Source organism: Vitis riparia, chromosome 18 (assembly GCF_004353265.1).
Source record: "Vitis riparia cultivar Riparia Gloire de Montpellier isolate 1030 chromosome 18, EGFV_Vit.rip_1.0, whole genome shotgun sequence".
NCBI lineage: Eukaryota > Viridiplantae > Streptophyta > Magnoliopsida > Vitales > Vitaceae > Vitis > Vitis riparia.
This window is the reverse complement of record NC_048448.1, coordinates 21,034,424-21,048,034: the sequence shown is the minus strand read 5'-3', so window position 1 is coordinate 21,048,034 and position 13,611 is coordinate 21,034,424. Positions and strand designations below refer to the sequence as shown.

Sequence of the window (13,611 nt, the reverse complement as noted above, 5' to 3'; positions counted from 1 at the left end):
TATAGACTTTAGGTTGTGGAGATATGTACAAATCAATATCCTGCCCATTACCCCATTGGGATTGGCCTTGTCAATAAGAGGAAGTTGTTACGTACCTCTATCCAAGCAAAAGCCCATGTATTATATATACAATGAAGCATTTGTTGGTGGCATATATATATATATATATATATATATATAGAGAGAGAGAGAGAGAGAGAGAGAGAGAGAGAGAGAGAGAGTTATTATGGTATAGTATGTGGATGTGTTGCAGTTTAGTAACAAGTTGTGTTATATGCGAAGGAAAATGGAGTTATTTTATTTCTATTAAAATTCATTCAGGACAACCAAGTCATACATATTTTTAATGCAAATTTAATAATTAATTAATTTATCACTCTATTTTTTTAATAAGATTGCCAAAATCATTTATATATGGACAAAATTTATTATGCCAATTTAAATTAATTAAATTTGAATTGTTCCATTCCTTTTCAGTCTCTTATAATTAACTAAAAATGATGAACTTGACACATGTGATTTGTGTGAAATATAAGAAGCCCACCCAAAGCTGCCTTTGGTGCTTATTTATATAATATAAAAATACCTAGTGAAGATTGTGAAAAATTGTTACAACTAATTCTAACAATCTAATTGAATATAACAAATATAAGAATTCATCTACAAGCATGAGTTGCATAACTATATTTTACTTGTTTAACTACTAAGTTATTTATCATCTTATGCTATGAATGAGAACTCAATTTTATTTGTTGCTCCATAGAATTAATGTCCCCTTACTCATTTGTCACTCCATTATTGAATAAAAATTTATGAATAGTTTATTGTTCTCTCTCTCTCTAATAGGAAATCTATATACCAAACCATTCTTTCTTTTCAACTTTTATCATGATTGATCCCTATTCCAATTACTCCAATGGATGATTCAACCTCAATCCTCTTTATCACATCTCTTTTTCTCGTACTTTTTCCAATCAATCTATGTGTCCTCCTGAGTATGACTTCAACAAATTGTACCAAAATAACTTCAACAAATTGTACCAAAATAACTTCAACACCAACAAAAACCATCCTTACTCACCCTTAGTTTAGGCCCAACAAGATACGATGAACAAAGAGTCCTCCTGCAATACTACCATGGAAGTGGACATGAACAAGGGAAAGCAAAAGACCTTACCTAGCTCTATTGATGATGAAACTATGACAATAGCTCTATATTTAGGGCTTCCAAGTCCTAGTTCTACCAATGGCTGACCCCAATGTATAGAATTAATCAAATGGGACCGTCCAAATTAGTTTCCTTGAACAAACACTTTCTTCCCTATAATTGCTCTATTTTTTTATAATGCCTCTTAATTATTTTAGTTTGATTTCTACAACATCAAGTAACAGCAGGAAGTACTGAAACTAAAAATACCTATGAGAAAATCCAATAAAAAAAAAAAAAAAACACAAGCTTTCATTTTCATTTTCCTATAGCTTTCTCAGCTATTAAACATGACCTCAAAATCCACTCCAAAAAGCGAAACAGACAAATACCAAATTTCAAGTTTAAGGTTCCATTGAAAAATGATAAATCAAATGTTACCTCATGGTTTTTCCTACTATTGATCTTGAAGCCAAGGAAGAGTAGTAGTAGCAATGGAGGTTCAATCGAGGAGAAACGAGGTTTAAATGCAGAGAAAGAGTGAGGTCATGAAGAGTAGTGGAGGTCATAGGTGTGAAGAGGGTTACCATGGAAAAATAGGTCAAACCAATAAAATGGAGATACAAAATTAAGAATTAGTAAATCATTCTAACTTATTACTTAAAGTTGTTTTTAACTTTAAGTTGTTATATTAGGTAACTTAACCAAACATGCTGAATTTACTTAATGACTTCGATTAAGTTATTCAAATTTACTTAATGGCTTAAATTAAGTTATTAAGTTACTTTAAGTTATTAAGTTGATTTAACAAATACCCACTAAGTCTAGAATAAAACCTAATTGGCCAATTACCCAAATCATGTCCCAATCAATACCAGATTAATTCACAAACATTGGCCATAAATAAGGTAGTGTTCAATAATGCATAAAGACAAATTTTACTAACTTATTTACAAGCATGATAAAATCTTACCAAAATTTACACAACTCATTCAAAATTTCTAATTTTTAGGGAAAAAAGCATAATTAAATAACATAAGGAAGAATTTTAAATCGAACCAAACACTCCCTAACTACATAATAGAGCCAATGCAATAGGTGTAGAAAAAGAAATTTTTTTGCTCCCACTTAGGGAATTAATTTTTAACAAAATAGGTGTCTAGACTTAAGTTCATGAAGTTTAGGTTAAAGAAAAAATATCAATTAAAATTAAAGAAAGTGAAAAATAATTTATTCCTGTAAAATTAGTCTAGGTGTCCAGAATGGGAACTATGTAAAACTAATTTGGTTCTCCTTTTTTTTTTTTTTTTTTGGTACAAAGGGACATTGCAATGTAATGTGTACAACTTATTGATATTTAATGAAATAAAGTATTTTATGTAACTTCATAATGAGTTTATAATTACAAAATTAACATTTCTTATAGATCGATATGATATAATTACATCTAATATCGTAAATTATATCATACATATATCAAATTCTTCAATAAAACAACTTTAAAATGTCTATTATACTTTTAATTATATTGTTATGAGGTTTTTTTCATGCATTTTCATGAGTTTTTAACAATTTTAGGCCTACTGAAATTTTTTCCCAAAATATCCATCGATATATCTCCAATATGTCCATAAAATCGAAGTACCGATATATCCACGATTACCATTATTTTTATCCTTGGTTTTAACTAAAGTATAACAAATTTTTTATTGACTCAAACTAATCCAACTTAATATTAGTTCGATTCAGTTTAGTTAACTCAATTTAGACCAAAATATTGAGTCTATATGCTTTTTTCTCCACATTGGCCACACAACCAAAATTATCAAATTGTTTTAGATAAAAATAAAAAATGTTACAAATAATACAATTAAATTTTTTAAAAATAATGTGTAGGAGTAGACTGGTGGGTTATTTGCTTATTAGGAGTAAGTCAATGAGTAGTATTATTGACATATTGGGTGTTTGTGACTTGAAATTATAATATCATCATTATTAGGTCCTCAAGTACAATGATTTTAAATTTTAGATTATGCTTATGCCATAAGAAAATTTTAATTTGAAATAAAGCCATGGGAGTTAGGCTCTAGGCCTCCAACATCAAATTGTAGCCCAGGTAAGTTGGCTTTGGATGAGCATGGTTTGACTCACAAAGTCTCAAGATTCTCCACAACACTCCAAAATCCAAGCAATTATATTTGTCCCACTTCTCTACTACTTGGGTTTGTTTACCAATCCACTTTTAGTAAGTGATCTACGTTGAAGCTTTCATAAGCCAAATACAAACTAGTTTGATCTCTACTTTCACTGCACTATTGAAATAGAGTAATTCAAGTAGAAAGAACTAATGGTGTGTGTCTGACAAGTTTTGCTATTGGGGAGGTTTACTAATAGTCTTTTCTAATATAATTTGAGACAACTGCTAGTGGAGTTGCCTATGAACTATTATCTAAGGCTAGTTAGGCTTATCTATCAAACAATGCAAATTGAAGATTTGGGGGCCAAATGAAAGTAACCAAGTTTGAAGTTGATGGAATTGCTTATTAGCTCAATACAGAGGCTTATCTCAAGCACCTTCTCACTACAATGCTTCAAGTGGATTAACTTCATGCATGAACTAAAGACTTCCACAACAAAGGAAATTTTGCAAGAATAATCTAGAGAGCTACTACAAAAGAGAATGGTCTTCTAAACATATGTAATCAACCATGCATTAATTAGATAAGTTGTTTAGAATTTTTAAGAGAGCACATAATTGATCTAAGAGATGTTTACCAAGTTCTATCATGATGATAAAGTATTAAGGAAAAACTATATCACCAAAACCAAGTTGTATTTGCTAAGAATACTTACTACATTTCTATTGAGAAAGAAACTATCTAGTGCTAGAGGATAAGTTGATAGTTTTAGTTCATGAAGTTTTCATTGCCCACGCTAACATCAAAGGCTACACAAAAGGGACATCTTGCTCCTTATTGAAAATTTCATTCAATTGCAAATCTACCACATCAAGAATGCTCCCTCTTTTGTAATTTTCTCATACCCAATCCACAATACTATTATTATAGTTGTTCTGCACACTTTTTTTTTTTTTTTTTAGATTTCTAAGTTAATTTTTCTTTGGTTTAGCAATAGTTTCATTGGTGTGTTAGATTCTCTTATAGGTAACTCCTCAAACATGTAATATCCTCATTATTGCTATTAAGTCTTGCAGTATGAAACAAAAAATTAAAATTCTTGTATTGAAAATCAAATGGAAGCACAGGAATTAAAAAATGCAAACAAAAGAGAAACATCAAAATCCAATTACAAAGAGTAGCATCAAATTTTCCATATCTACAAAATTCGGGTGTTTAGATTTCTAAAAATGAATATATATTTATGAGTTTTGGCATATTTTGAGCCAAAACAAAACTCAATATATATATATATATATATATATATAGGGTTCATTGAGAGAAGACCTACATCTAAAAAACATCAAGGTGTGATGTTAAGAGAGAGGAATTCAATCCATACCTAATATGAAGACATGGATTTGAACACATTGACTAGATTTGAAGAATGCAATGCATCCATGGGAACTTGTGTACCAGAAGAGGGTTGGTTTTTGAGGGCACTGTAAGGTGCTTGGAGTAATGGTGGTAGCTGTTGAAAGGGTTGATGGTGGTGGCAAACCAGATCCACTGGTGAATAGGAAGTTAGGTGAATTGGAGACTCGGTGAAGAAGATAACGTGAGCTTGAAAAAATTTCCTCCAACTTTTCCCTTATCTTTCTCTCTTATTTTCCTCACTAATTTTTAAGGAAAGTAGGAGGGAAAATATTACAATATTTTCTTTAGTATTTTCCTTTAATTTTTTTTCCATCATATTTTTCATATCACCCAAACTAAGGAAAATAACTTTCCATAGTATTTTTTTTTTCCTTTCCCTTGCATTTTCTGAAAACCAAACACAACCTTTATAAAAAAAAAAATTAATAACTACAACAACATTGTATATTCTTCCTCTTTATTCTTGCATTTCTATATCTACTACTCTATTTTACATCATATTTTTAGTACATTCTTCAATCAACATTTCTCCCTTTATATAAAGTTATCTTTACACCAATTCATAAGATAAGAAAGATGAATGAACCTTATGGCAAGGTTGGACAATTGGTGGCAACTAGTCAAGGCTAGAAGTCAACTTTTGCTTGTCTTTTTTTGCATGGGCAGCAACTTGTGGACCCCTCTTTAGAATGAAAATGGCTAGAATATGTTAAGCACTCTTATTAGATGATGTGTCAACCATACAAAAATAATAGGGTGGGGAATATATAGTAATTATGCAAAAATAAATAAATAAATAAATGGTATCCAATTATATAGAAAGACATCTTCCAACATTTGATATAAATCTATAAAAAAAAAGAGGAAAAGTATATATATAATATATATAATATATATATATATAATATATTTGAAAAAAAAACATATTAAACCTAAAAATAGGGACTTAGTAATAAAATAAAGCAAAATTAAAACCAAATATTAAATATGAATATAGTTTAAGTATTAAAAATATTATTATTTAGGTTTAATCATTGGGTTTGCTAGAGGAGATTTAAATAATAGAAAGAGATATTTAGTTTACAAACTTTGTGTAGAGATGGGATAAATTTTAATTTTTTAAAAAAACTAATATAAAGTAAATATCTCTTTTTATTATTTAAAGGAATCATTGAAATGACTGCATGAAAGATTTATTCCATAGCCTAAAATAATGATATTGGCATTATATATATGTGTGTGTGTATGTGTTTACTTTAATGATAGGTTGATTTTTAGCCATAATAATAATAATTGTATTATTGAAATTAAAAGGTTGTTGTCCTCTAATTTTGATTTGAAATACATGGGTATTTCTAACACTAAGATAGTATTTATTTTTTTGACTGAATAGAAAAATTTAAAATATCTGATTTTTTTTTTTATTCAACTAAAAGTAACTTATTGATATCAATCAATATAACTAAAGTGAACTTATTATTACTAGGTATGTTTAGCTATGTTGGTTGATATCAACCGGTTATTTTTAACTAAATAGAAAAAATTGAATAATTTAACATTTTCTATCCAATACAAAAACAAACACCATCTAAAATTAGATAATAAAAATGCTTTGACTAGAAATAAATTTCATATGAACCACTGTCAAAGACCATGAACAGGGAGAAATCTAGATCCTCACTTGCTATTTGATTTTAATGCATTGAATTTAATGTTACCTAAAACAAAATTATATTTCATGTCTTGTCTTATGAGTGGATAACCATTCCTTATGTCAGATTTTAGATAAAGAACGAATATTGGAGATTGGAGTTGTAAGAAATTAAGAGACACTAATTTGAAATATGTAACAAAGTTCTATAATCACTTCAATCCATGTTTTAAAATTGGTATTTCTTTCTAATATTAGAGAAAACTTTTTCTTTCTTTCTTATAAATTTCAATTCGGAATGATTTAAAAATAAATAAATAAAAACCCTTCTAAATATTAAAAAATAACACTTTCTTATAAAAATTAATTAGGTGGATGGTAAGGTCAAATTCGGGATAGCTTCATATTTTTTCCTTTAAATGAAAATTAAAATCAAAATTAAAGTAATAATCTTTAAGGGGTAATGTTGATATTGTAAAAGTTTTATTAAACATGAAAGACTTCTATAATAAACAAAAATAGAATTATAAAATTCTTATAAGAAATAACATTTTTATGACTTCTATATGAAACCTTTTTTTAAAGTTATAAGTTTTTTTTTTTAAATAATTAAATAGGTACAAAAACTTTTATTTGACTCTTAAACGTCAATCCAAATATATATATATATATATATATATAATATATATATATATATATATATATATGTATGTATGTATGTATGTATGTATGTATATTTAAATTTATTTGGATTGACTTTTAAGAGTTAAATAAAAGTTTTATAATATACATATATATATATATATATATGAAAATTACTTCTAAAAATTCCAAAAATCACTTAAAATAATTTCTTACTTCATTGACTTGGACTTGGAGAGTTCGATCAATTGCAGTAGCTTAGTTAATTGTTAAGTTTCTTTTCTCGAAGCCATAAATTCAAATGATAAAGCGTTTGAATCAATTTTTTACTTGTTATTTAAATTTAAGAAAGTAGGAAAGGGTTTACTATGATGTAAAATAAAAAATAAAAAATAAAAAATGAGGGTTGAAAAGTAATTAAACAACTAAAAATAGACTTGGAGTTCCTTCAATGTGAGGTTAGACTCAATTTGTCCCCATGCAATGGAAATGGATGATTATTATTATTATTATTTTTTTTCATTTTTTTTTCCTTTTACTTTATCTTGGTGTAGATCTTGTGATATTGTTACTAAAATAGGAGGTAAAAATATAAATTATATATCAATTATTTTAAATTTAGAAAAAAGTGCTTATTTTAATTTGAAATAAATAATTAGAAAAGAACTGATTTTCTCTCAATTGTGTAAGACTTCATAAAAATTTTCTTATTTGCAAAATATTTTTAGATGTAAAAGTAAAAAATTAAACAAACCATTTCATGACCTTTTTAGATCATAGTCTAATTTTAAAATATTTGAATAATTCAATCACTCTAAATTATATCATTTATAGTTTTTTTTAAAATTATTAATATGATACCTAACCTTCTACGAAATTGGAATAAAATATGGATAACTAAAAAAAGTCAGATGAAAGATAATTTCAAACTTTTCTAATACAACATGATATCTTATCATGTTGAATAAAATTGGAATGGCCAAAAGTTGTCAAATCAAGATATATCTATTGTGGATATGGCATTAGGAGGCTTCTTAGCATTGTACTTGTCTATTTAATGAGTTGCTCATGTTGAAATTAATTAACGTTGAAATAGGAACACAACATCAATTTCTCTTTTCATAATCAAAGACTTCCATGGAAAATTCCACCATAGCATATCTCAAAGATTATTCTGCAACATTATCTTTATAGACTTTTAACAATCCAAGAAATTGATAAATTATATAATAATCCCAGACACAATATTCTACAACTTTACATTATTCTTGTTATTTTAATACAAGAGGAATACTTAGTCGACGATTTTTTTAAACAGAGAGCTGAATAATGCAAACATTCAATGAAATCTTTGGCATGGTAATTCTTTGCAGCTTCAACATGGTGGCATGTCGGATGGCGGAGGCAGCACTTGACCTTCTGGGTGTTTACCATTTTTCACTATGAACGCAGTGTCCATGCCCCAAGTCTGATGGCGTTCTACATGGCAGTGCATGAACCACACTCCTGCAATAGAGAAAATATACCAACATTACACCTAACTTATTGCAATATTAAGAAAAAATATTTCCTTGGTATGCAAGTTGGTAGTTTCAAGGGTCTTTTTTTTTTTTTTTAAATTCACATGAGTGCTTGCAACATACCAGGGTTGGATGCCTCGAATCTGATTGCAGCCCAACCTTTCGTAGGAACAGAGATGGTACTCTGAAGGGGAGGATCCACCAAATTATAGCGCAATGGGTCCTTATTTTTATCGAAATTCCCAAATCCCCATCCAACAACATAGAAACTGTATCCATGGAGATGCATGGGGTGGTGTGTCCCTGCAATCAAGTTTGTCCCTTGAAAAACAATCTCCACTATGGAGTTATACTCAAGCACCCGTACTTCTGTTCCGTTTTTCGGCGTCTGATACTCTAAGGGAATAATATCAGTGGTAAAATCGAACACCAGTTCTGGAACACTAGGAAATTTATCTCCATATACACCACTAATGTTATAATAGTAAGCTTGCAGTATGTCAATTGTAGGGAATTGGAAGCTTATGTTGTTTATACTTGCGGAGAACCGCGTCCCATTAGGCCCTGCACATGACATATTGGGGCATAGGTACGAGTTCATACCAACAGTGTAAATCAGTTTAGTGCTCGGGCTCAATGGGACATTGCAAGGATGTTCTGCATCTGCTAAGCTTCGGAGGCCGGCCATGACCTGAACCGATGCATTTGTGTCATTGTATGTAGGCAAATAAGGCAAGGAGAGAGGTGAAGATGGAGTGTAGTATCCCCTGTACTGTACAATAGCTGTGGTGGTTGTGTTGTCAAAAAAATTACGAGCTGCCGGGGCAATGGAATAAGTTTTAGCTGCCATGTAATAGTGATCCGGGTGTTGGTTAGCTTCTAGTAAGACATCATAGGTTTGGCCAGGATATATTGTGATATAATCTCGTGTCAATGGTTTTGTGTAGCTACCATCTGTTCCAACCACTGTCATTTTATGCTTAGCAATGGAGAAGAAGAGAGCCTCGTGTAAGGCAGCATTGATTATGCGAAGTAGATAGGTCTTTCCATGATCCACCGTTAGCTTGAATGTGCCTGCAATTAGAAAGGGAAATTTTTATACTTATGACTAGTGAAAAGAAAAAGAAAAATTTCCATGAGGATCCACCAATTATGAAGTGATTAGGGTGTAAATTTGGCTCCATAGTTCAAAATTATATTCAGACTAGCCTTTTCTTATGTGTTAAATCATGGCTCTACCATCCTTATAGGTATATTCCTCTTTTTTAGCATTAAGCTTTAAATATGTTGATGTTAATAAGAAAAAGTAATATGGTCAACATACAAGAAAATGAAATCGTGTACAATTTTAAAATGGGAAGTTAAACTTAATTTGTACCTGATTTTGAGCATGGAAAAAGATCACCAGGTTGTCCATTTATCAATAAAGAATCAGATGCATTGGGGTCAGCTCCAGTTGCAAGCGCTTCATCTCGAACCACATTCACATCACTCTTCCACCATTGTCCTGCATTTCAACAACTCCAATAATTTTAGACTTTGATTTGTTGGTTAATTCGTGATATGTAAATTAACCTTTAAAAGTAACAACACTTATACCTAATATGATGGGAACTTCTGCATTAGGTTTGGGAAAAGGATACTTGGTTCCATTCTTGGGATAGATGATTATAGCTCCATGAACGGTGGCTCGGGTCCAATCACTGTGAGCATGCCACCATAGAGTGCCTTCCTCAAAGGAAAGGATGATCTTTTGGCTAAACTTTGACCCTGGTTGAATTGGGCATTGTGTGATATACTCGGGACCATCTGTCCATGGATATCTAGGCATGCTCACCCCATGCCTGCAAAATAATAACTATACGTTAAAACGAGTACTAATTTTTGGACTAACAAAAGATGGCATGCAACAACATATTGTCATAGTAACAAGAGGCATCAACTGCATTTCAATGGAATTGAAGCAAATAACCATAAAGTATTGTTTAAATTTGACTTTATTTGTAAAGCAATATATTGCAGCCCCCTCTTCGAAATAAAAGAATGTATGTCATGTAGGCATGCTGCCGATTGCTATCATTTTTTTGAGATACGCACAAGACCTACCAATGAATGGTGATGTTTTCTTTTCCTTTGTTATAAACGTCGACAATGATCGTCTCTCCTTTCTTAGCATATATAGTTGGTCCCGGAAATTGTCCATTTACTGTTAAGATGTTCTTGGGACTACAAAGCCTTGTATATGAAGCTTCCTTCACCTGCAACCAATTAAAAGTTAACCATCCAACCTCATCCCTAAAGATATATTACAGGCATGAATAGTTGCATCGATCCACTCATGCAAGTGTATAACCAATTAGAAATTGATAGCATGCATGAATGACTCATTGACACAGGGTACCCGAGACCCTATGGGGGTCATATGGTGGAAAATGAGAGTAATACTACTCCCTAAATATTACAATCATAAGGTGGCATTAAGGCTAGAATCATATATAGTATTTACCACAAAAGTAAGCCGACGGGTTGAAGCTTGGCAATAGATGCCACCACCAAAAAGTAGAAACGCTAAAATTTGCAAGAGGAAAACCTTCATGATCAGCCACATCTTCTTTGGAAGAAAAGCTTCTCTTGTCCTAAACACAGCTCCTTCAATTTTCTTACTATTTCTAATAGCACGACTTATCTGCTCTTTGACATGAATAGATGAATTCTTAAAGGTATTTATAGAGGCTGGAGAGAACCACAAATAGAATTGGTGAAAGCTGAACAGCAACTTTTATGGCTGCTGTCACCTTCTGTGGGAACCCAACAGCCGGTTTGCTGTATTTCTTTAATATATAATTCATAATATATTCAAGACGATTCTCCTGGGGTTCAAGAATTCCTCGCCACGTATCAATATAAGATAAGGTAATTTGACTGTGTATTAGTTTTGAATGTTCTTCCAGGACCACTTCAATGTGCAGGACCAGTTCAATGAGCAGGACCACTATAATTATGATATTGATCACTTACCAAAATAAACCAAATGCATGAAGAATGCTAACAATTGTGAAAATTAATTTCTTGCAACTCAGCTTCAATCAGGTTGCGTATCGTGGAATACAAGTTTGACTTTGAGAATTGACCGAGAAATAAATTTAAAATATATGTAGAATACTTTTAAAACTTTGACCTCTCGTACAGTACCTTTATCAAGATTGGGCCTGGAAGTGTTCTTGAGATTTCATGAATACTTTTAAACTCCAGCCATGATGTTTGGCAGGAGTTGAGATTTTCTCTTTGTATTTGGTAGGAAGGGAAAGGTCAGCGCTGCTTTCAGAAGGAATACAGGATTCCATTATAGGAAAGAAACAATCCATATGTTTAGATTTCGAAATTGGTGTATTAAAAGGTTAAAGAGTAACTTTATCAGGTTTATTTTAATCATATGTTCATTTCTAAAGTACAAACCTATACCCATGCTTTCATCTCCATTCAAATATCTTAATAGATCGAAAACCTATTTCTTATGTTGCACGTCCATTTAAACGTCTCAAAAAATCAAATCAAACCAAATCAAATCTACATGATGATTGCAAAATGTTCATGAACATTGATGCAATATTATAAATAAATAAATAAAAAATTTATACAAATGCATGTCCATCAAAGATACCATGGGAGTGCCGGGGTTAGTAATGGGTAGTTTTGGGCCAAAATGTGCTCCATCACTAAAAATAAAATAAAATAAAATTGTTATATGCAAGCATCCTCCCGAATTTACTATCATAATAGTCAACCAACATCACATCCAAGGCCTATAAGAATCACTCTATTTTCATAGCATAAAAATTTTGACCCTCATTTTTATAGAGAAATAGGAAAAAAATTCAAGAGGGGACTTTGTCCTAGAAAGAAGAATTATTTTCTTTTTTATTTTTTCATCAGGAGAAAGTCTAAGATTCGCACTGTTTATTTTTTCATAATAGTTTTTTTAGTAGTTTTAAAGCTTTCAAAAACTTCTCCCTTATTTTTATTTATTAGGTTGGCTTAGTTCACTTGGGTACTCAGTCGCAAATCCAATAAATAATTATTTATTAAATTGGGTCAATCCAGACATTCAAATTAAACTCCAACAAAATAAATAAATAATTATTTGTGGAATTGGTCAATCCAGGCATTCAAATCCAACTCTAATAAAATAAATAAATATCTCAGTTCAAATTTAAAAATGTCATTTTGAAGATGTGACTTTAGTTAAATTAGAAACCATATTTAGATAAACCGTTGCACATGTTAGTATTATTGCATCATTCATTCCTTTTTTTTCTTTTTCTTTTTTTAATTTTTATATGGTCTTATTATATGCATTGCAACAAGTATATATATATTTGACATAAATTAATTTCTAATTGAAAGAATAATCCAACACCCCAAAAACTTAATCCGTCTTATAGGGGAAGCATTGGCACGAGCAAGCATATGAGCGAAACGGAAGTGAGAATATCAACTTGAATCACATAATCATTAATGAGAATCCAATACCCCAAAAACCAAAGGATTCCTCCACAAGATTGGTTCACAAAGTGTGAGTAAGGGCCTAAAATGAGGCAATTGATTACTAGAATTTGAAAGAAATTATCTTTATTTTTTATACAGATGTTTGTTGAACTCTTCATGATCCTTATCCCATTAATAGAAAAATGAAATATAACAGCTGATTTGAATACCCATATCACGCTCTCGCAAATCCAGAGCAAAAAGCATTTACATTTGCAAATCCATAAAATAAACTTTTAAGTTATGACAAATTAAAGAAACACTTTATTTTTTATCATGCAAGGAACCAAAGTGTATCTGTATTCTCCATTCCCAGTCGAATCAAACCTAGTCCTTGTTCTGGGTCCGTTCCTATGGATTTGTAAAATTTGGTGAGCACCTCACAACATTCAACGAACGATTAAAGAAATGAGCATGGATGTAAGAGACTACTGGGTCTACCTGCCATAACCTCGATAAGACATAGTGCACAGATAAATTGCATGCACCAGCAAATAAATATTGGTTTCCTTTGCATATTTCCTCCATGCCGGCTTTAATCTCGATAAGACA

At 30.8% G+C, this 13,611-nt stretch overlaps 1 protein-coding gene across 1 annotated transcript; it reads right to left on the bottom strand.

Moving 5' to 3' along the window:
- Window positions 1-8,162: 8,162 nt before the first annotated feature.
- LOC117906284 (laccase-15-like) lies at window positions 8,163-11,220 on the bottom strand. Its single transcript, XM_034819265.1, has 6 exons — window positions 11,021-11,220; window positions 10,621-10,772; window positions 10,114-10,358; window positions 9,893-10,021; window positions 8,638-9,588; window positions 8,163-8,500 (listed from the first exon to the last, which is right to left on the bottom strand). Exons 1-6 carry the CDS (start codon window positions 11,120-11,122, stop codon window positions 8,370-8,372), a joined length of 1,710 nt encoding a protein of 569 aa, XP_034675156.1. The 5' UTR covers window positions 11,123-11,220; the 3' UTR covers window positions 8,163-8,369.
- Between the last annotated feature and the right edge of the window lie 2,391 nt (window positions 11,221-13,611).

Bases quoted from the DNA above. Each gene is read 5' to 3' on its own strand.
- LOC117906284 (XM_034819265.1), bottom strand. From the start codon at position 11,122: ATGTGGCTGATCATGAAGGTTTTCCTCTTGCAAATTTTAGCGTTTCTA. The intron at 9,589-9,892 runs GTACAAATTAAG...TTCTAATTGCAG, and splicing joins TTTTCCATGCTCAAAATCAG to GCACATTCAAGCTAACGGTG. The intron at 8,501-8,637 runs GTATGTTGCAAG...TCTCTATTGCAG, and splicing joins ATTCGAGGCATCCAACCCTG to GAGTGTGGTTCATGCACTGC.